Raw genomic sequence first — 24271 nt, forward strand, 5'->3', positions numbered from 1 at the left:
CACCCTACCACTGAGCTATTTCCCCAACTTTATATTAGCTTCCTTATTTATACCACTAAAATTTATACTGGTAAATTAACTAGATTTTATAGTCTTACTACAGCATTTTCCAGAAATAACAGCAACAGATTTGATTGTATGGTATCAGTTCTGAACATTCATCATCTATATTTTACCGCAGTACAACTCAGAAAACATCTATTTGTTATATATAAAAGGAGTCCACTTACATTAGTGAGCGTGACCACTAATCAACACGGAATCTCAAGATGCCCTTATATTTTTCTACTCATAGTTTTTGTTTGTTTGTTTGTTTGGTGGTTGTTTTTCAAAACAGGGTGTTCTGTGTAGTCCTAGCTGTCCTGGAACTCGCTCTGTAGACCAGGCTGGCCTCAAACTCAAAGATTTGCCTGTCTCTGCCTGAGGGCTAAGATTAACAGCATTTGCTACTACTACACAGCTCTACTGATAGCTTTTTAAAATGTATTTTGTGAAACAATCATACTACAAATGGGGGACATTCATAAGATAAAATACTTGTGACTATTATAATATATTTTATTTCATGTGCTATTTAGTCATAAATTTTAGTATTAAAAATGATTACCACACAAGTAAAAATTCTAACAATATTTCAAAATACATCCATATTTTTCACTTTCATAAAAACATAATTTGTATTAAAATATTTTCATGGCAGAAAATTGAGGAAATAGAGAAATGTAAAAATGAAAAGTAGTAACACTTTTTACCCAAGAAACAATTAAGTTTAACAGAAAAGGCAGTGATGAGTTTATGGGCTCCATTTTAACTGCACAATTCTAAATGAATTAGAATTTTTGTTCCTATGTTAATTCATTTCCTCAAATGATGTAAAACTCAGCATAAACTTCTCACCAGCATTGAAAAGCACAGAACAGAATTAACCCTCAGACTTCAATTCGAAGTTTCTGTAAACTACCAGAGCAATTTGTGGTTACAAACGTAAAACTATATCATTAAGACTTCTTAAAAAGTGAAAACTAAAGCAATCCCATCTAGCAACCAAGTTGTTTTTTGAAGACTAAATAATGGAATTGATGTAATAAAGTTGTTATTTTTCGTTATTAAGGCATACTATATAATTCTTGGTTTTCATTAATTATACTTTAGATACTATCTGTTTTTGAGACAGGGCCTCATTACGTTGCCCCAAGTGGCCTGGAATTCACTATGTAGATCAGGCTGGCTTCGAACTTAGAGATCCACCTGCCTTTGTCTTCTGAGCGCTGGGATTAAAGGCGTGCATCACCATACCTGGCTTTAGATATTAGTTTTCAATTTAAAATATGTGACTTCTGAGACAATGCTTCCCATAAACCCTTTAAATTAAAAAATGAGGGCTGGAGAGATGGCTCAGTGGTTAAGAGCATTGCCTGCTCTTCCAAAGGTCCTGAGTTCAATTCCCGGCAACCACATGGTGGCTCACAACCATCTGTAATGAGGTCTGGTGCCCTCTTCTGGCCTGCAGACATACAGACAGAATATTGTATACATAATAAATAAATAAATATTTAAAAAAAAAAAAAATTAAAAAATGACTTATTCTTCACAATTCCACGCATATATATTTGGATCATATCCCGCCTTTACTCTCTTTTATCCCTTTTCCACCAAATCCCTTCTTCACTTTCCTACTTCGCTTTGTTTTATGTGTGATCCACGGCATTTAACTAGGGCCAGGGTTGTTCGAATACACATGGGTACAGGTTATTTACTTGAGCAAGGGCAGTTACTACTAACTACACTGCTGCCCTTCAGATTTTATAAGAGTCCTATTTAGAATATAAACATGCTTACTGATTAAAAAAACAAAGTCAAAATCAAACTTTTTGATACTTATTGCTGAAGTTTTCAACTATATCTAATTTACGGAATAGATAATAAACATATCAATTTAATGCTTAAAACCAGTAAGTAAGCTTAGGATATGTTAGCACTCAAGCTTTGAGTGTGAATACTTTGACAAGAGGCTTTGTTCTTGTGTAAGGCAATGGATATACTCGTTTAAAATTTTTTAGACTTAATTGTTTTACCTTACGTATATGAATGCTTTTGCCTCCGTGCATGTATCTGCACCATGCTTATGCCTGGTGGAACGCCGGTAATCAGAGTTATGGATGTTTTTAAGTCACCATAAGAGTGCTGGGATAAAACCAGGTCCTCTGTGAGAGCAACAAACGCTCTTAACTGCAGAGCAAACTCTCCATCACCACACTTTGCTTTGTTTTGAGACAGGGTCACACTAAGGCAGCCATGCTTGGCCTGGAACTCCCTCTATAGAGGAGGCCAACTTCGAACCCACACAAATCCACTTGCAAGTGCTAAGATTAAAGGCATGTGACACCATATCCATACTCAACATTAGCAATGATTCTAGAAATGAGTGTAAATATTAAAAACAGATCCTTTTAAATGACATTGACCTAATGATCAGATGTTAAGAAGTCAAATTTATGCTGCTGCTTTTTAAGTGTAGCATGATCGCTACCTAAACCACAACAGACTGCAAGATTTCTAAAAGTTTATTTCCCTGCAAGGAATTTGTTAGGTAGAATGAGTAAGATAGTAATGCTGTTACCTTTTAGTCGGTGACTTAGAATTTGTTCCAGAACAGCTGCAAAATTATTAAATTCAGGAGAAGAATCATCAATTGTTTCAAAGCAAGACCGATCAATCAGAGTCTTCACAGAAAATCTATGAAAAAAAAGATGATTATTAGTTTTAGAGAGAGTAAATCCATTTGCTTAAGTATAAAAGAGTTAGAAGGTGTTTGGAAAAGAATCCTGAAAATTTTGTTTATCCAATGTGTTCTGTAACTCGAAAGTTTTACAGAAGACAGGCTTCCATATGGCAGTTACTGCTGGAGTTCTCCAAAATCTACAGTGCTGCGGAGCCAGGTCAACAGCTAGGTCTTCAAGAAGGAAGGGCTGTCCTATTAGCATCTTTGTAGAAGAGGCTCAGGGGAGCTTGGCAGCCTCCTCTGCTGTGAAATGACATAAAAGGCCAACAGGAGAAGGGGCCCTTGGTGTACCTGTAGTAATTGGCCCCTTGACGGTGGTGTCTCCAAAGCTGGAAACAATACATTTGTTTTCCAAAGATTACTCAGTCTGAGGGCAGCTTGTCAGAGCATGCTGAAAGGACTAAGATACAACCTTTTGCTTAAAGTAAGAATTTGGGATAATTTTCTGTCTGTACAATACAGCTATTGAAACCAGAATTAAAGTATGACACAATTATAATTTAGTCTTTCTTAATACTATAAAAATATCTGAGTTGGGAGGTAGTACCATATGCCTTTAATCCCAATGTTTGGGAGGCAGAGGCAGGTGGATCTCTGTTGAGTTCAAGGCCAGCCTGGTCTACAGAGTGAGTTCTAGGACAGCCAGGGCTGTTACATAGAGAAAAAAAAAACAAAACCAAAAATCTGACAATTTTTTTTACTTTATGACAATGCTAAAGTGTAGCTGTATAATTATTCTGTTTTTATTCTCAGTATATTATTCAATAAATTGCATTAAATAATTTTTCTTGGCTGGGTGGTGGTGATGCACACCTTTAATCCCAGCACTCGGGAGACAGGGGCAGGCAGAGCTCTGTGAGTTCGAGGCCAGTTACTGCGCTAGTTCCAGGCTACACAGAGAAACTCTGTCTCAAAAAACCAAAACAAAAATAATGATTTTTTATTATAATCATTTATTTACTTATTTACTTCTGTTGGTGTGTCTGTGTGTACACATGGTCACGCAGTTCACGCAACATGCATGTGGAGGTTCAGAGGACATGCATGTGGAGGTCAGAGGACAACACGCATATGGAGGTCAGAGGACAACACGCATGTGGAGGTCAGAGGACAACACGCATTTGGAGGTCAGAGGACAACACGCATGTGGAGGTCAGAGGACAACACGCATGTGGAGGTCAGAGGAAAACATGAATGTGGAGGTCAGAGGACAACATGAATATGGAGGTCACAGGACAACACGCATGTGGAGGTCAGAGGACATGCATGTGGAGGTCAGAGGACAACATGAATGTGGAGGTCAGAGGGCAACACGCATGTGGAGGTCAGAGGGCAACACGCATGTGGAGGTCAGAGGACAACATGCATGTGGAGGTCAGAGGACAACAAGCATGTGGAGGTCAGAGGACAACACGCATGTGGAGGTCAGAGGAAAACATGAATGTGGAGGTCAGAGGACAACATGAATGTGGAGGTCACAGGACAACACGCATGTGGAGGTCAGAGGACATGCATGTGGAGGTCAGAGGACAACATGCATGTGATGTCAGAGGACAACACGCATGTGGAGGTCAGAGGACAACATGCATGTGGAGGTCAGAGGGCAACACGCATGTGGAGGTCAGAGGGCAACATGCATGTGGAGGTCAGAGGGCAACACGCATGTGGAGGTCAGAGGGCAACACGCATGTGGAGGTCAGAGGACATGCATGTGGAGGTCAGAGGACAACATGCATGTGGAGGTCACAGGACAACATGCATGTGGAGGTCAGAGGACAACATGCATGTGGAGGTCAGAGGACACGCATATGGAGGTCACAGGACAACACGCATGTGGAGGTCACAGGACAACACGCATGTGGAGGTCAGAGGACAGCTTGACGAGTCAGCTTTATTGTTCGATCACAGGGGTCTTGTGAACTGAACTCAGCTCATCACAGCCAGCAGCCAGTGCCTACATCCACTAAGCTGCTTCACGACCCTAAGTATTTAAGACTATTCCTTAGAAAACAACAGTGTTAGATGATTTTGCCTAACTGCCATGAACAGAAATATTCTGAGCAGTTTGGAAAAGCAGGCAGGCTATAGTATTTTATTGTCTAGGGATACATAGTAGTTTGAGAAAACCCGGAGTCTCAGACATGTGATCTCCAGTTGGTGGAGCTGTCTGAAAAGGCTTAGGAAGTGTGGTCTTGTTGGAGGAAACATGCTACTGGAGGTGGCCCTTGAGAATTTAAAAATCCACACCATTTCAAGTAAGCTCTCTGGGTTCCCTGCATCTTGAAGCTCCTTAGCATCCGGCTCTGCTGCTATGCCTCCACTCTGGAACCATAGGCCCAAATACATTCTTTCTTCATAAGTTACCTCAGTCATGGTGTTTCAACATAACAATAGAAAAGTAACTAATACAGATGAATTTTTAATTGACAACATTTTCATGAATTTGAAAAAGATCAAGGAATGGTATATGGGGGGGGTGTTGGAGAGAGGAAATGGGAAAATTAAGTAATTATATGATACTCTCAAAAAACTAAACAGCAATTTTTTTAAACAAAACTTGTTCTTAGCATAGTGATAGAAAGCTGCAAAAATGAGTGTGAGCATGTATGGGCAAGTTTTATGTCAACTTGGCACAGGCTAGAGTCATTTGGGAAGAAGGCTCCTCAGCTAAGAAAATGCTCCTACCACGCTGGCCTATAGGCAAGCAGTTTCTTAATTAGTGACCGAGGTGAGGGCCCAGTCCACTGCTGGTTCAGCCATTCCTGGGCTGCTGATCCTGGGTTCTATAAGAAAGCAGGCTGAATAAGCCATAAGGAGCAAGCCAGTGAGCAGCTCCCCTCCACGGCCTCTGCATCAGTTGCTGTCTCTAGTTTCCTGCCCTGTTTGAGTTCCTGTGCTGTCTTCAATGGTGGACCGTGATGTGAAGCTGTCAGCTGAAATAAACCCTTTTTATTCCCCGAGTTGCTTTGGTCATGCTGTTTTCTCATAACCCTAGCTAAGAAAAAGCAGAAACCACACAGAAATCATCTTAGTAGAAAAAAAAATTACATTTGCTGTGATCTTTATAAATTTTTGTTTTGTCAAACTATTAAAAATTCTCTAATTAGCTAATTATAGAAAAATGAAAAGCAAAATCGCTTAGTATAGAATATTGTAACTTAAAATATTGGAAACACTGAGAATTAAATTTCCTTACTTTGTCTCGGTCTTCTCCTGTCTGACCTTGGTAAACTCTCCTACTCCCTTCTGTATTTGAATCAGGTCTTTCTCTTGAATGCCATACAAACACTCGAAAGCATATGCTATAGAGACTTAATGTAAAGAGTAGAATCCTCTCTCCCACGTTACTTAGAGACCATTTCGTTCACTGTTTGGCTGCTAGTGTCTCCTCTCTTCAGCAATAATGAAGGGGATTCCCTTTCCATAAAGTAGAGACAGGGTTTGTCGTGTTTGCCAGTTACAAAAGTGTTTGAAAGTGAGGTGGCAATGCTGTAATGTTGGCATCTCTCACGAGCACCGATCGACAAAGCAAGATCCCATAACGACCACACCAGTTCTCCCCGAGTTAGCATCTCCACTCAGCACAAACACCTAGTGCTAAACCAGATGAAGTCAGCTACCCGACGGGCGGCAACTCTCCACCCTGCATCCCTTACTCCAATGAAACATCTCTGACAGGTCCTTAATATGAAGTGTTGTCAGGGTCACTTCCTTTGGGACAACTCCCTCTTTTCTATCAGAACCACCTTCTCGGTGACATTAATGCATGCACCTCTGCTAAGCTCCTAGAGGTGCTTATCTTGATCTTGGAAAGCGGCTATTTTATCTTTCCTCTATTAACAGAATTTCTGATTCTTTTATACATGTATATAATGCGTTCTGGTTACTACCCACCCCCACTCTCTCTTATTTCCTTCCCACCCTCGCCAGCCCCTCTTATTCCCCACATCTCCTTCCAGATTTATGGTTTAGAACTGGTGGGCACGCAATCTGAAATAACACTTCCTCTCCTAGAATCTGTTAGGTATATGTGACCAAGGCCAGTAGGCGTAACTGATGGGTCTTTACAATCGCATGGCCATGCCATACTTAGGAAATGGCATCTCGCCACCCTTTCCCCTGCCTCTCACCTCTGCCCCATTGCTGACTTGAGTAGAAGAAAAGGATGTCACTTGAAACAGTAACGTGCACCATGGAGCCAATTGGACACATTCTGAAATAATGATGATAAGGTATGTTTCACCAAGAAGCTGGATTAGAACGTAGCTTGATCTCTGACAGTTTGATGAACTTCCCCTATTGCTCTCCAGACAGCAAGTACCTTCACCATGGGAGCCATCTCACACGTCCATGACTGTCACTATTAATAAAGGGTGTACAAATTCAAAGATAAGAGTTGTTTCTTCTACCATTTCATACTAAATTTCCTGAAGTTCATACAAGCAGAGTAACTACAGCCTCTTTTGGAAAAAAGCAATTTCCACTCTCAAATAATCAACAAGGAAATGGCTGTCGAGAGATGCTAGAGAGAGACTTGATGGGTAAAGTGCTTTCCACACAAGCATGAAGACCTGAGTTCGACCCCCCGTCCACATGTGAAACCTGGCGCAGTCATACATGCCTGTATCCCAGTGCTAGGAGGCAAAGACAGGAAGACCCCTGGGGCTTGCGGGCCAGTCTAACATAACGGCTAAGCTTCAGGTTCTGTGAGAGCATTTTTCTTTAATAATTTTTTTAAAAAATGGGAGCAATAGAAGAGACACTTGACTTCAGTCAATAGAAGAGACATGACTTCAGTCTCTGGCCCCCATATGCACATGCACACATATGCACTACACCCTACACTCGTGCACATACACGATGACAAGCTATAAAGCACAGCAAACTAATATAAAACAGTAAGCATAATACCTGGAGATAACTGCTCAAATACAGCTAACTTTCCTTTTTTATATTTCATGGCAGATATTATCTAAGAACTCCCATTTTATTCCTCCTCAAGCAACAATGTTAAGAATTCTCTGCCACTTTTTTTTATTTTAATCTACCAAGAAAAAGATTTTGATGAAAACATGCTTCCCACGTATCCCTTAAGCAGAGATAAACAAACTATAATGCACATGCTAAATTCAACTGAAAAGATCTCTGGGACTTTTTTAAGATTTATTTTTATTTTATGTACATGAATGTATGGATATGCACTGCATGTGCCCCTAGTACATGAGAAGGCCAGAAGAGGATACCTTGAAACTGGAGTTATATACAACCGTTAGCCATCATGTGGGTGATGGAAATCGAACCCTGGTCTTCTCCCTCCAAGAGCAGCGACACCCTTAACCACTGAGCCATCTCTCCAGTCCTCTGCTTCTGGTTTTCAAAAAGCTTTCATTGTAACACAGACACATAAATATTGCGACCATCTTTTCTCATCTTTGTCATTTAGAATATTCTATTTCTCATCCTGATTGCTGAAATTCTCATAAAGGTTCCAATTGACTTCTATATTCATGTGATTATATATATCATGTGACTTTGAGTTAACTGATTATTTTAAATCAGACTTTTGAGTTTTTTGTCCGTTTTTCATTCCTATCTATTTGGATTCAATTACTGAAGTGTTATGACATACTGGAATAGTCAGCGCCTTCTGTTTTTATATTTTTTCTGTTTCTATGTCTCTATTTGGATAGGTTTCTCTTCTGGGGCTCCGCTTAATGAACATTCTTCTTTCGAGACTTCAATTCTTAGTACCACTCAAAGTGGAAAAAACAAATTACCATAGTACACCTCCAAGGCAAACTTAGAATTGGAATACAAGAAAACATATACCACATGACCAGTCCAGAGACCATATAGAAGTATGGACTGTATGGACCGAGCATGTTGTAGTTATGCATTTAGGGGTGTGTGTGTGTGTGTGTGTGTGTGTGTGTGTGTAACACACAACTAAAGAAAAAGAGACCATGAATTCCAGAGAGAGCAAGGATAGTCCACAGAGAAGTTGAAGAAAGAAAAGGGAGGGGGGAAATGATATGATTATAATTTCAAAAATTAAAAAAAGTATATATTATTAAGAGGAACTGCTTAGGCCGGGTGGTGGCGGCACACGCCTTTAATCCCAGCACTTGGGAGGCAGAGGTAGGCGGATCTCTAAGAGTTTGACACAAGCCTGGTCTACAAGAGCTAGTTCCAGGACAGGCTCCGAAGCTACAGAGAAACCCTGTCTCAAAAAACAAAAACAAAAACAAAAAACAAACAAACAAACAAAAACCTGGTTAGGTTACTGGAGAAATGGCTAAATAGGTTAAATCACTTACAGCTCAAGTATGAGAGAGCCTGATCTTGGATACCAACACCCACATTAAAGCTGGGCCTATGAAGCCAGGACAGGATTCTGGAGCTTGCTGGTGGCAGTCTAATTCCAGGCTCCGTGGAACACCCTGTCCCAAGCGCATGAAGTGGAGGACCACAGAGCAGAACACTTGCCATCTTTCTCCCTCCACACGGGCCTGGCACATGTGAGCATGCATACGCATATGTATCACACACAGAACACTTGCCATCTTTCTCCCTCCACACGGGCCTGGCACATGTGAGCATGCATACGCATATGTATCACACACAGAACACTTGCCATCTTTCTCCCTCCACACGGGCCTGGCACATGTGAGCATGCATACGCATATGTATCACACACAGAACACTTGCCATCTTTCTCCCTCCACACGGGCCTGGCACATGTGAGCATGCATACGCATATGTATCACACACAGAACACTTGCCATCTTTCTCCCTCCACACGGGCCTGGCACATGTGAGCATGCACTACACATATGTATCACTAACAATTTTTTAATTTATTACAGCCACTATGATACCAAAAACCACAGAAAAGTAGAAAAATAATGCACACCATAAAGTTAAAAGTTAATAAATGTACAAGTGTTAATAATAAAAAACAAAACCAAGGAAGAGATAGGAAAATGGAAATATATAAAACAGCACTAAACAAAAGAAAAAAGAAAAGGAAAAGAATGTTGAGGACAAGGAAAGGACCAAGAAATCAAAAAATAAAGGAAAAGTATATAAATTAAGAATATTAAACATGAAATCTTTTTAAAGATTTTTTTATTTTATGGATATGAGCATTTTGCCTGCATGCATATATATGTATATATGTACCACATGCACACCAGGTGCCCACGGAGGCCAGAAGTGGGTGTCAGATCCCTAGAACTGGAGTTACAGACAGCTGTGAGCTGCTCTGTGGCTGCTGGGAACTGGACCGAGATCCTCTGCAAGAACAGTAAATCCCCTTAAGCACTGAGCCATCTTCCACCTCCCGTTAAAATATTTTTTAAAAATAGTGAAAGGCATCAGCAAGACAGCTCAACCCTGACATCTAAGTTGGATCCCCAGCATCCAATGAAATGCATCTATGCAAAACAGCCTGACCTGATGGTTCACCTCTGTAATCCCAGCCCCAGCACTCCTATGCTACAATGGAAGGCCCGAGACAGGAGAATTAGCCAGAAACTAGAGACCCTGCCACGGAACCAAGGTGGTAGGAGAGAAAAGACTCTGGGAGTTCCCCTCTGGCCTTCATAGCAGGCACACCCATTCATTGTCATTCTCATTTTCATATTCTCTCTCTCTCTCTCTCTCTGAGTTCTCTGGCCTTCATAGCAGGCACACCCATTCATTCTAACTCTCTCTCTCTTCCTCCCCCTCTGTCTCTCTCTGCCTGCTTCTCTCAGAAACATTAAACAAAAATAAATCCTTTTTTTAAAAAAAAAAAAAAAGTAAAAGTACAGTAAAAATACCAAAAAGTTTAACATTTTAGAGACACTTCTGTGTCTAATATTGGAATTCACCAGATGAAATGTGGGGGGCTAAAATTGGAATCTACCATATTACCTCTCTGTGGTCCTGTGGTGGTCTGAATAGGAATGACCCCAGTAGGTTCACCGTTTTGATTGCTAGATCACCAGGGAGTGGCACTACTAGGAGGTGTGGCCTTGTTGAAGGAAGTGTGTCACTGTGGGTGGGCTGTGAGGTTTCAAAAGCTCAACCCAGCCCAGTAGTCTCTCTCTTCTTGCCACCTGCCAGATGTAGAACTCTCAGCTCCAGCACCATGTTTGTTTGCAGGCCACCATGCTTCCCACCATGAAGATAATGGACTAAACCTCCAAACTTGTAAGCCAGCTCCAATTAAATCTTTTCCTTTATAAGAGCTGTCAGGGTCATAAAGTCTCTTCAAGCAAGGGGACACTAAGACAGAAGTTGGTACCAGGAGTGGGGTGTTTCTACGACAGGCCAGACTATGTTCCTTGTTGGTCAAATGTGGACTATGGGACTTTGGATTAGGAAAGCAGTTGAATGCTTTAAGCAGGGTTTAATGGGACATACTAGTAGAAGCAAGGAAGACAGTGGTGTTTTGAGCAATGTAGATTATGACAGCCCAGCGCAAAGGTTTCAGAGGGGAAGAATATTAATAAGTGGCCCAGAGATAGTTCTTATGATATTTTGGTGAAGAATATGTTTGCTTTTTGCTATTATCAAAAAAAAAAAATCTGTCTGAGGCCAAATTGAAGAGTTTTGGGCCGGGCGTTGGTGGCGCACACCTTTAATCCCAGCATTCGGGAGGATCTCTGTGAGTTCGAGACCAGCCTGGTCTACAGAGCTAGTTCCAGGACAGGCTCCAAAGCCACAGAGAAACCCTGTCTCGAAAAACCAAAAAAAAAAAAAAAAAAAGTTTTGGGAGAGGAGGTATCAAGAGAGCTTAGTATTGACTCTGTCATGTGACTATTAATGGCTACTCTTATGAACACCTATAATGATCAGGAGCATGCTGAGCAAGGAAAAATACAAAATGTACAGGAGAAAGAGAAAAAGAGCACCGGAAGAAGAGATAAGTCCAGTGCTCAAAGAGATAAAATGTCTAAAGAAAAGCCTGATACTAGAAGGAATAAAAGGAGTGGTGACCTCAGGGCCAGACCCCTCCCAAATAAGCTTCCTACTTGTAAAAAGAAATTAAAGAAAGTTTAGGACTAGTTGGGGTGGCTCACACATTTAATCCCAGCACTCGTGAAGAAGCAGAGGCAGGTGGAGATCTGATTTCAAGGCTACCCTAGTCTGCAGAGCAAGTTCCAGGACAGCCAAGATTAGGCAGCAAAGTACATAAATTTAAAAAAAAAAACATCAAAAACAGAAAACTTGTGAAAATGTATTTGAATGAAGGGGCCATGCTCCAGCCCCAGCAAGCAGCAGAACTTGGGAGGTCCAGTCACAGGGTTCTGGCTTTAGAGTCCAGGATACAAGAAAAAGGTATGGAATCTCCCTCCAAGGCTAAGGAAAATTGCTGAGGCCAGGCCTGTGTCAAGGATGTTCCTGCATGGAGGCTCAGAGAAACCATTGTGTGAAACTATGAAAATGAATCTGGATTGCCTTGGCGACCCCAAGATGTTGGAGATGCCAGCCATAGGATACCTGCCAAGGAGAGCTGCTAACAGGGAGCAGAACTAGCCCAAGAGAGAGAAGTGTGTTGTGGTCAACAAACTGAACAGAGTTGCAGATGTAGAGAGAGAGCATTTTGATGTCAGACATGGAAATGCAGAGTTTGGAATTTGCCCAACTGGTCTTGCTTTTATTCAGTATTTGCTTGCTATTATGCTCCCTTCTCTACATTTTAGAATGGTAATGTATATCTCCCATGCCATCATATGTTAGAAGTATGTTATATGCTTTTTCATTTTAATTTTGGAGGGGTTTAGAATTAAGAGACTGCAAGACTCTCAGAAGAAACTTTAAACTTTGTACTTTTTTTTTTTTTAGCGGGGCGATAGTGGCATACGCCTTTAATCCCAGCACTCGGGAGGAAGAGGCCAGCCTGGTCTACAAGAGCTAGTTCCAGGATAGGCTCCTAAATTACATAGAAACCCTGTCTCGAAAAACAAAAATAAAACAAAACAAACTTTGTACTTTTAAACAGTGTTGAGACTGTTATACACTACAGGGACTTCTGAAGTTGGACTGAATGCAGTTTTTCATTATGGGCTACAAGGCCATTGGGGCCAGGGATTGAAATGTGGTGGTCTGAATAGGAATGGTCCCCATAGGCTCATAGAACTGAATGCTTGCTCATCAGGAAGAAGCACTATTAGGAGGTGTGGCCTTGTTGGAGAAAGTATGTCACTGGTGGGTCAATTATGAGGTTTCAGAAGGTCAAGCCGGGCCTGGTTCATTGTCTCTTCCTGCTGCCTGCCAATCTGGATGTAGAATTCTCAGCTACCTCTCCAGCACCATGTCGGCCTGTGTGGCATCATGCTGTGGTCATGGTGACTCTTCACAGCAACAGAAATCCTAAGACAGTATCAGTTCTTTCAGTGTCCACCTGCATCTAGGAGGAAATGAGATACTGGGCAACCCCCTGGACAAGGGATAGAGCTCACAGTCCTTCCTCAAAGCAAACAAGTAACAGGGAGACAGCTTTGGAGGAAAGCAATTACTAGGTGCAGGCGTGACGCTCTCAGTTTCCACAGTAATCTGTAGTATATTGTGCTAATCTTTGGATGGAGTCACTGACCTTGCTCTTCAGTCCGAAGGGGTGGAGTTGCTATGGAGAGATGATCCCTGTCCAAACCTTCCCTTTTCTAAGACTGCCTCTCGCAGCAGTCTCTCAACCGAACGCTGTGGCAGGGTGTCAGACTGCTGACCTGACTGCTCACTCCTCTCAGGTCCCAGCAAAGGGCATTCTCAGATCAGAGGCCTTCTCGCGAGACGGCGTCTGATTAACACTCTGAGATAGACGACAATCGATGCACTCCACCTCTTTTCTAACACTGGCTCCACAGGAGTCACACACCAACCCCAGCGCTCCCGAGACACATACCCTAGATTTAAGGCTTTTGAGAACTGAGGTAGAAATGGCACTGTCCATTTTCCCCAGAGGTCCTCTACTTTGTCCTCCTCCCCAGGTCAAGTTGGAGTGATGGACACCATTGTTCTGTCTCATCCTTTCTTTCTCCCTTCAGGATCTAGCTTCCCTTTACCTCTCTGACTCTTCTCATTTAAGGAGTTCGGGGGGGGGGGGGGGGCATCTAGTCTGTTACTGTACCCTAAAAATAAGTCATGTGTTTTCATCTGATGTTAGACAGACATGTCTTGTGGGGTTTATAAAATGCATTAAAATTTTAAGCTGTTTTAATATTCATTCCAAAGGAATGTAAATTAAATATATACATAGGAAAGGCAAAATGACATGTAACTAACATGCTGACAGAAACTACAGCAGTAGACAAATGGAACTCTAAAAGTCCTTTACTAATATGAAAGATAAAGTATAAAAAAGTTTAAAAATTCAAATATAATGATAACATTAGATGTAAGTAAGCTAAGAACCCTACATAAAAATCTACCAGACTAGATAAAATGCGGAATTCCATCGTATGCTGTTCATTAAGCTTGGAAGTCAGTTCAGACTGGGAGCACTCACATAGCTTCTTGACGCCCCACACCACACACAAAAACAAAACTTTCTCATCCTACAAGAAAACTTTTAAATATAATACCAGAACAAGTAAAAGTACAGACAAAGATATACAAATCATAACTACAGCTATGACAATTTTAGCAATTGACAAAGTAACCATGAAGGAAATAGTTTTGTTAGAGAGATAAAGGGATATATCTTGATGACAAATGCATCAAGTAACAAGGAAAAGATTAGAATTATAAACACAGTATACTCACTATTCTAGGGCTAGAGAGATGGCTCAGCGGTTAAGAGCACTGACTGCTCTTCCAGGCGACCCAGGTTCAATTCCAGTATCCACATGGCGGCTCACAACTGTCTGTAACTCCAGTCCCAGAGGATATGCACACTCACACAGACATACATGCAGGCTAAATATTAATGCACATAAAAATACACAAATCTTTTTTTAAAATTTCAGTTCTAAATACACACCCAGTAATACAGCAAATATATAGTAATACAGCATATATACATATACATACATATATACATATATATGTATATATATAGTGTGTGTGTAACATGGAAAAATAGATATAAACTCAGGTACCTCTCCCATATTACTAAGTACACGAAAACTAGTAAGGATAGGCAAGTTATGAATGGCACAACACACTAGACATAGATGCCGTGTACAAAACAATCAACAGAACGTGCAAATACACAGAAATCACTCATGGAAACCAGCCATATGTTAGGTCATAACGCAACCACCAATGAAATTCCAAATGCTTGAAGTCCTTCAGAATATAGTATTTTCAGTACAGAATTAAGTTTAAAACAGTTGGTGAAAGGTAACTAGAATAACTTTACCTGAAAAATTAAAGAACTATTTTTTAAAAAAAATCTATGATAGGACAGAGAAAATAAACAAAATCTGAAGATGATTCTGTGAAAAAAGATCAATACCATCTATAAAGCCTTAGCCAGGGAAACAGCGAGGAAGATACCATTTCAGGATTGAAACTAGAAAAGCTCTACACACGTTTAAACAATAACAAGGCATTAGCACTCTAGCACTCGGGAGATCCTGAGGCAGGCAGATTCCGAGTCTAAGGTGCCTAGGATACATATATATATCAACGTCCTGCCTCAAACAGAAAAAATAAGAAGACACTAAGAGAAACCCGAATACATGTGATGATACAGAAACTTATTTCGCCCCCCCCCAAATTGCAAGAAATGATGAAAAGAAACCAAAAATCTGAATTGTTACTACCTATCAAATAAAGTAAATCTGTTACTAATTTTCCCACAGAATTTTTTTTATCTCCACAAAGAAATTTGTGGTCTAGATAATTGTCCTGTATATTAAAGAATATCATCCTTACAAAAACTATGTAGAACAGGGGGAAAAAGACAAGGTACTCTTATTAAAACTAGATGACCATATAACAAGAAAGGATAAGTATAGACCAATCTCTCCCATGAGTAAATATGTAAAAACCCAAATATTACCTCAGCTAAATGCACAGAAATTTCAAATATATAATCTACCCACTGGTGCTTTATTCCAAAGCAATCTGACATGTAAAAGTCAAACAACAGAATTTATTACATGAACAGGAAAAAGGAGTAGGCATCGTGTTTAATCTTGTCAGGGGAAAAAAAAAAGAGCATTTGACAACAACATAGTATTCGGTACCTACTTTAAAATCCTAGGATTCTAGAAATAGTAGAGAAGGAAAATCTGCTGCGAACGCCCACTGAAGCCATGAAATCTCTTAAGACTGTGAGGCATCCTAGCCAGTGCGGTGAGGATGGAGATCAGGAAAGCGGAGAACGATTGAAAGTGAGGAACTGACACGTGCCAGTCTTTTTAAACTGCAGAAAAGCTGCTAGAATTAATAAGTAAATCTGGTGGAGACCATGGATTCAAGTCTGTTATGTTTAAAGAACAATTGTGTGTCTTCATACCAGCAAAAGGTTTTGGTTATATTAATATAAAAATATATCCAGTATACAAGAATAAATTTGACAAGAGATTTATCATGCCTATATATCCTAACGTCATATCTATTTCTGAGAAACATAATATTTAAATATAGAAAAGCATTTACTGTGTTTATTGAATATATATGTCTTAATTTTATAGATATAAAAGTTTACCAAAAAAATGATTTATCGAATAAGTGCAAGCATAAGAAAAATCCCAGATTCCTATTGGTAGTTCATGGCTGTTGGGAGAGGGGGTATCATTCTCCTCAGTGGTCAATCCATTGCTAATATGTCCATATTCAAATTAACTACAGCCCATCCACATTTATAAAAGCAATCTTAACTAAATTCAATGGGTCACTGCAGGCTGAGGTGGTGCACACCTTTAATCCCAGCAATCAGGGAAGCAGAGGCAGGAGGATCTCTGTGAGTTCAAGGCCAGCCTAGTCTACGAGGAGCTAGTTCCAAGGACAGGCACCAAAGCTTCAGAGAAACCCTGTCTCGACAAACCAGAAAAAAATAAATTAATGAGTCATAACAAAAAAAAGCAATCAAACAAATGACATAAACGCAAGGGGGATTTCTTGGGTAGAAGGTTCTGTGGGGAGCATGAGAGGGATATGACAGGGTAATGGAAGCACATGAAATGATTAAAATGTGTTATATGCATATTAAAAATTGTAAAGTTTTAAACACCCAGATTGTTTTTCATGGAAACTGATCAGTAGACTACACAATTTAGCTGACAAAGGGCTAAGAGTAGGATGATCTTCAAACACAGAGCTAGAAATTTGATTATCAAAAAGCAGTAGTTATTAAGAGAGTATGATATAACTTCAAAGAGAAACAAATAGATTAATGAAATGAGAGACAGAGCCCAGAAACAGAAGCAGAAAGGTCCTATGACCTAATTTAAGGCAAAAGTAACATTTGAAGGTATTAGACACAGTATGATCTTTTCAATAAGTGGTACTAGGTCAACTGATTTTTTAAGGACAATATTTAATCCTGGGCCCCACATTTAACACCACAAATACAAAGGATCTACAAATGGATTGTTGATATAAATGCCTAAAGCAAAACAACAGAGGTTTAGAAGAAAATGAGAGTATCTGATCACTTGGGAGGAAGCAGACTTAATAAACTGGTCAGAATTAAGCATGAAGGAAATTTACAGACGGCTTTATAATTAAGGAATTCTCTTCGTATTGTAGAGTTTAAAAAAGTCAACAAATAGGAGGAACAAAAATGCACTGAGTACTATGCTTATGCTATGCAAACTTTTGAACATGCATATTTTAAGTCAACACAATTTTCAGTGGCTGAGGAGCTAGCTCAGTCAGTATAGTATGTGACTTGTAAGCAAGAGCATGCTAGTTCAACCTGCAGAATCATGTTAAAAACAAACAAGCAATCAAAAATCCCAGGCATGACACAGTGTGTTTGTAATCCTAGGGCTAGGGAGGCAGAGGCAGAAAGATCCCTGAGGCTCACTAGCCCCCCAGTTTAGCTTACTTGGTGACCCTATTTCACAAAATAAGGGTAGAGAGTATTTGAGGAATGACACCTGAGACTGACCTTGTACACACATGCAGAGACATACATTAAATTACATTTGAAATGTAGAGGTATAGTGGAGCTGAATGAATTATCACAATGTTCACATATATTTTTAGAAATTGGTCACAAATTCAACACTATCAGCTATCTAAGACAAAGATAAAGTTGTAAGTTACATTTCCTGTGCCCAATAAATGCCAATGGGCCAACTGCCTAGAATTAGGCAACTGTTGACATAGAAATAAAACCGGTCCTTCTCTCACAGAAGTCTTCACAAATTCAGCTACACTTATGATACACATTGATCCTGATAAGAGCACCAAGAAGAGCCTCTGTGATTGCTTATCTTAACTCTCAATGAAAACTGAAGTAATCAGTGCATAACTCAAGCAAATAGTAACAAATAATAGGTTATTGTGATTAAAGGATATTGCTGTCAATATATTCAGGAAAAGTTCATATACCTACATTTGAACACTTACAAAGTTCAAGAGCAAAAACCTTTCCATTGATTGACGAATATCTAAAATGCTAAGACTGCTAAAGTTCTCTCAGCTAACTTGTGCCTCTGGGCTTAGATTTAGGTATCCCCTTTCCCGGTTCACAACAACAATAGTCAGCAAGTCAAGATGTAACGTGTACAGAAAAGGGATTCTGGATGCACACCTTAAAGAAACAACAGCAAAATCAATAGGAAGAAACAGCAAGTGGCAAAAAACAAAGAACTCTAAGCACAGGTCTTATGGGGCCATTTAGGAAACCAAACTAAGGTACCTAAAGAGTCTCCAAGGACAGCCACTGTACAGAGCATGCATTCATCCAGAAGATAGGTACCAGTAGTTATTACATTCTTCTCTAAAGAAAGCAGATTGCTTCTTCTGTTAAGTCATTTATCTAAAATGTCTAACCACTGTTTACTGTGTCTTAATTTACAAGCTTAATTATATAGAAGACTATATCCCATAGTAAGTGCTGACAGATGAAGTAGTACAGTTGAGGTAAGAATTTTAAGCTGAAAGTGGATATTAGTTACATATAAAATATGAACTCTTGATTCCTTGACCACACTTAAGAAATGTGGTACTGTTCTAATTTGAAATAATACCGGTGTGAAATAATATTTGACCTATAGAAAATATTATTTTGTTATTAAAGTACTTTAATTATGAAATCATCATTTGTCTCTAACCTGCTTAACTTATTATATGAAGTTGAAAATATGAAATTTATGCCCTGGCAATGCTGAAGCATGCACGAGCAGCCCGTATAAGCAGTTCTGTTGAACTTGTCCATATTGGGTTTCATGGTCTAAGTTGATGATGACGACTGAACAGGTCTCTTCTAGAAGGCACTGGATCTCACTACAGATGGTTGCGAGCCACCATGTGGTTGCAGGAATTGAACTCAGGAGCTTTAGAAGAGCAGGCAGTGCTCTTAACCGCTGAGCCATCTCTACCATCTTCTTAAATCACCCTTGTAATTTTATCCACAAGACAGGAAATATATTACTTTTTTTGTACGAGAAGTGCCTTTTAACTACTGCCTTAGTTGGTGTTTCTATTGATGCAGTGAAACGCCATGACCAAAAAGAAAGTTTGGGAGGAAAGGGTTTATTTGGTTTACACTAATCAGAGTCTGGACAGGATTCACACAAGGCAGGATCCTGGAGGCAGGAGCTGATGCAGAGGCCATGGTGGGAGCTGCTATTGGCTTACTCACGGCTTGGTCAGTCCGATTTCTTATAGAACTCAGGACCACCTGCCCAGGGGTGGCGCCACACGCAATACGCTGAGTTCTCCCCCATCAATCAGCAATTAAGAAAATGCCCTACAGGACTGCCTACAGCAGGATCTTAGAGAGGCACTGTTCTCAATAGAGGCTCCCTCCTCTTTGATGACTCTAGCCTGGGTCAAGCTGACATAAAACTAGGCAGTGAAAGAACTGACTTAGGTGGTGGCGCATGCCTTTAATCCCAACTCTCGGGAGGCAGAGGCAGGCGGATCTCTGTGAGTTTGAGACCAGCCTGGTCTACAAGAGCTTCAGGACAGGCTCCAAAACCACAGAGAAACCCTGTCTAGAAAAACCAAAAAAAAAAAAAAAAAGTTTGACAAATGTTTAAAAATGTGTATTTTAGTATTTTATATAACATTATAAATGAGAGGTGAAATAAGATTTTCATTTTGAACTAAGATGAAAGAACTCCATCAGCCTGGAAAGACACAAGCTTGAGCTGTAGAGATGGCTCTGAGACCTGGCTGTTGTTCCGGAGGACTGTGGTTTGATTCCCAGCACCCATGAGGCAGCTCACAATTGTTTGTAACTCCAGTTCCAGAGCATCTGACACATGTAGCTGCTACAATACTTTTCTATCACCATGACAGGAAAATGGGGAGGTGGCATCAAACACACTAGTTAACCGTAGCATCTACTCTGAACTCAGTTACACTTCCACTAGAGCGATTTCTTCCAATCTCCAATGTCAAATTATCCAGAACTTTAACTCAGCCAGAGCTTTGATAATGACAGGAAGCACAGTTTAAGTTGAAAACTGCTTTGGAACTACCCTCATTTCTTTAAAATAAAAATTTTTTCGTTTTAAGATCTATTAAAGACAAAATTATCCACCTAGCTTATTTTTCTATGTGCCTAACTTAGAAATTTCCCTCAATTTAAAAAGCCTATCTGTCCCAAAAGGTTGTTTTCTATACAGCACAAATAAGAAATACAGTCCATATTATTTTACCATATTATTATTTTATAATGCAAACTGTGAGTGAAGGTCTTCCTGATAGATGAGCAGTCATTAAATCCAACATTTAAAACGTTGATTAAATATTGAGTATAACTCCTACTACATATATCTACAATCTGCTTAAAATGGTAGACATGATTCTAAACAAGGAAAAAATTTGAAATTCATGCATAAACCGCAGAGGAGGGAAAGATCTCATCATTTACCTGATAATCAGAAAAGTATCACCGGTTGATGATTAAAAGGATGAAGGAACAAAATAATTTTCACAGAGCTTATTGGCTGAGTGGTTCCTAAGAAATGGATGCCTAAAATTTTATGAGTGTTAAAATTTATCAGCTTTTTCAAGATCAGTTCTCTCTGAATTCTAAATTTATAGACGGTGGATATTTGTTTCTATATTTCCTAGAGGAAGGGATACATTTACAATAAGGAAGCTTTTAAGGAAGGGCAGATCTTCGAATAAAATGACTGGAGATCTTCTAAGGGACTGTGTCTTCCACAGTCGCCCAAGCATCACCGGCACTGTAGTTGATGAGACTTAAACATCCTTCACGGATATGCGCGGAATGAAAGGCGTCAAAACCACAGGCCGACGAGAGAAACCCATAGAGCAGAGCGCACTCGGATTTGGGGGCAACAGAGCGACCTCAGGACCTCCCGCCGCGGCTGGCCCTTCCTCCGCCCTCCTACTCAGACACTAGAGCGCACGGTCAAAACAGATTCTCCCCGGCTCCGCCCCGGCCCTGGCCAGGCAGCCTCCCGCAGGAGGTCCAGAGCCCGAGGCAGGTCCCCGGCATCTTGGAGAGCATCTCCCGGCCCCGCCACGGAGCCCGGCTCGCCCGCAGACACGCGGGGCGCGACGAGAGCAGAGGCCGCAGCTGCGGACCCCAGCAGCTCCCTCCCTTCTTTCCTCCCCCCTCCGCCCCCGCGCGCCCGCCGCCCCGCACCTGCACACGGTGATCAGGTTCCTCCTCTCCACCGCGGCATTGCGGGCGCTGAGGCTCTTCTTACCACCGCCGCCTCCGCCTCCGCGGCTCCCGCTCAGGCCCCCCAGGCTCCGGGAGGCCATGGCGGGCTCCCCTCCGCGCCCCCTTTGTCTCCGGCGGTCCCGCACGCCTGGCACACCTGTGTCCCGCGGCTTTCTGTCAGGACGCCACCCCCGGGTGCGCGAGGGACCGAGGCAGGAGCCGCGAAGCAGGCAGGGTGTGGAAGGCAATGGGGCATTCGCGCCCGGTATCCCGGTTCCACGCGCGCGTGCACGCACGCACACACACTCACAGACACACACACACAGACACACACGCACGCACGGGCCACCTCCGCCCTCGTGCGCGCGCCCGCCCGCCCGCCGCCGTGCACCGGAGAAGCGCGCGCGGGGTGGGAGTCAGGCGCTGCGCGACCTCCCCGGGGACGCGGCACTAGCGCGCGGGCGAGCCTGCCAGCTCCGCAGCGGGGCCGGGGCCGCGGAGGTGAGGCCCCACGCCTGTCACGCGCAGCCCCGCCCCCTCCTCCAATGGGAACGAGGCCGCGCCGGAGACAGCCAATGACGGGAGGCGGGGGGCGGGACCAGCCTGGGCGCCTTTAAAGCGGCTCACCCCAGCCCCGCCCTGGCGCGTGGGCCGCTACCAGACCGGGACCCGGCTCGTGCTGCACCAGTGGGCACGCGACGACTCAGCCGGTGGCCTAGCGCGGACTGACGCCGGCTCCACAGCGATTCTGGTCCGAAGTCCCCTCCCTCCCCGACAAGGCTAAATCTCAGATTTTCTCTCAGATTCCTGGTCCTGGCGCTTCGGTAGTCCCAGCAGGAGAATGCCACCTAGAAGAGAGGAGTTCCTTTTGTCCCCACGCCCTCTTCGAGCCTAACAAACAGCGACACAATGGCATCAGGGAATGTGCCCGTGGCATTTCGCGTCACATGAGTCTGAATTTTTGATTCTCCTCGCCTCATCCCATGACTACAGTCAGAGAGGAGAGAGTGTTGTATGAGTGTGTATGTCCAGGGCAGTGAGGTCTGATCTGGCTGGCAGCTAGCGAGCCCTGCAGAGGATTGACAAATGTCGGAGGGAAATGCTGCCTTGGAGGCCTGAAAACACAGCTTGGAAATCCCAGCACTTGGGAGGCAGAAACAGATAAATCTCTGTGAGTTAAAGGCCAGCCTGGTCTACAAAGCTAGTTCCAGGACAGCTAGGGCTGTTACACAGCAAAACCCTGTCTTAGGGAAAAAAAATTCTCAGCACTTGGGAGGCAGAAGCAGATGAATCTCTGTAAGTTCGAGGCCAGTCTGGTCTACAGAGCAAGTTCCAGGAGAGCCAGGGCTACACAGAGAAACCCTGCCTCATAAAACAAAATAAACTTCTAGAGCAAAGGATTATGGCATACTTTTGTAATCCCAGAATTCTGATGACCTTGCTTCGTGCTGTGATGAGACAGTTAAAGGGAGAAAGGGTTTGTTTGGGTCCATTTTGAGAAGTTCCACGTCATGGAGGGCTCTTGGAGAGCACTGAAGTTGACCGCAAATCTGAGAGGATGTAGAGTGACAGGAAATCCACCATCAATAAGACCACTCTAGGGCCTTCTTTCAGGGCCCCGTCTCCTCCAAGAAGGTCCAACTGCCTAAAGATTCCACATCTTCCAAACTAAAGCCACCAGGTGGGGACAGAGCATTTGAGACCTGTGCCTCTGGGGAATATTTCTGATGCAAAGTGAATGCTAAGCTGACAGTAAGAGCCTGTCTCAAAGAGATGAGAAGCAAATCGCAGGCGACCTTGTTTGGTAGGCTTGGAAGGGAAGCGTATATGACGGTGAAAGGCAGTAGTCATTTGAGAACAAGGAAAGTGAGATTGGCTTTCTGGCGTCCGGTGCACTTCCATGCTGTTTGCACTATAAAGTTGTATTTCTGACTACAAACAGTAGAATTTCACCTCAAGCTGTCAGGGTATAATGCTCATTTCCACTGCTTTTAGTGGATTTGCTTGGCACCAATACTTGCTTAACAACCTTTTACCATAAAAATCCACTTACCTTTACATAGACAGTTATCATTAAACTGCCACTTGGGGGTCACATTTGATAACATTTCCCCCCTTGCTTACCATGAGTGACATGTTCGGAGTGTGTTCCAGATTATTAACGTGGGTATAAGCAATAAAAGAGATTAAAAATCAGTTATATCTAGCATATATTATACTCCAACTATCAAACTTTAATGAGTTTTCATGCAATTTTTAACTTATTTTGGTAAATATCTCAACTCACTATTTGAACATTTGCATAATATTTAAATCTTTTAAAAGTACCTGAGTTCAATCCCCAGGACTCATATTTTTAAAACCTGGTTTAATGGAACGTTTGTAAACTCAAAAGTGGGGAAGTAAAGACAGGCAGATCCTGGGGCTTGATGGCAAGCCAGCCTAGGCTAATTGACAAAATCTAGATCAATTGACCTCTATTAAACACAAAAATGTAGAGGGTCCCTGAGGAACTACAGACATATGGATACCTAGAGTGACCTCAGACCTCCAAATGCACATACACATTCACATAAAACGGCACTTTCGCACACATACACACTAGAAATAAGATGCCCTATGAAAACACAATGCTAAATCCAGCCTCTAGGAATCCTATGATGCTAATGGATACAGCATTCTTACGTGTATACCATTATCTCCAATCTTCTCCTTCTCATCAAAAGAAATAA

At 41.8% G+C, this 24271-nt stretch overlaps 1 protein-coding gene across 2 annotated transcripts in view; it reads right to left on the bottom strand.

Annotated features, from left to right (window-relative positions):
- The window catches only part of LOC121459019 (RUN domain-containing protein 3B), a 153656-nt gene extending 131631 nt beyond the window's left edge, over positions 1-22025 (bottom strand). For both annotated transcript variants that reach the window (XM_041668506.1, XM_041668505.1), the window contains exons 1-2: positions 21519-22025; positions 2621-2736 (exon numbers count right to left, since the gene is read on the bottom strand). In XM_041668506.1, the coding sequence (XP_041524440.1) occupies positions 2621-2736; positions 21519-21640 (238 nt within the window). In that variant the 5' untranslated portion in view covers positions 21641-22025. The remainder of the gene's footprint in view (positions 1-2620; positions 2737-21518) is intronic.
- Positions 22026-24271: the final 2246 nt, after the last annotated feature.

This window comes from Microtus oregoni, unplaced genomic scaffold, assembly GCF_018167655.1.
Source record: "Microtus oregoni isolate MIOR12 unplaced genomic scaffold, Mior012 000018F_ref0000195, whole genome shotgun sequence".
Lineage (NCBI taxonomy): Eukaryota > Metazoa > Chordata > Mammalia > Rodentia > Cricetidae > Microtus > Microtus oregoni.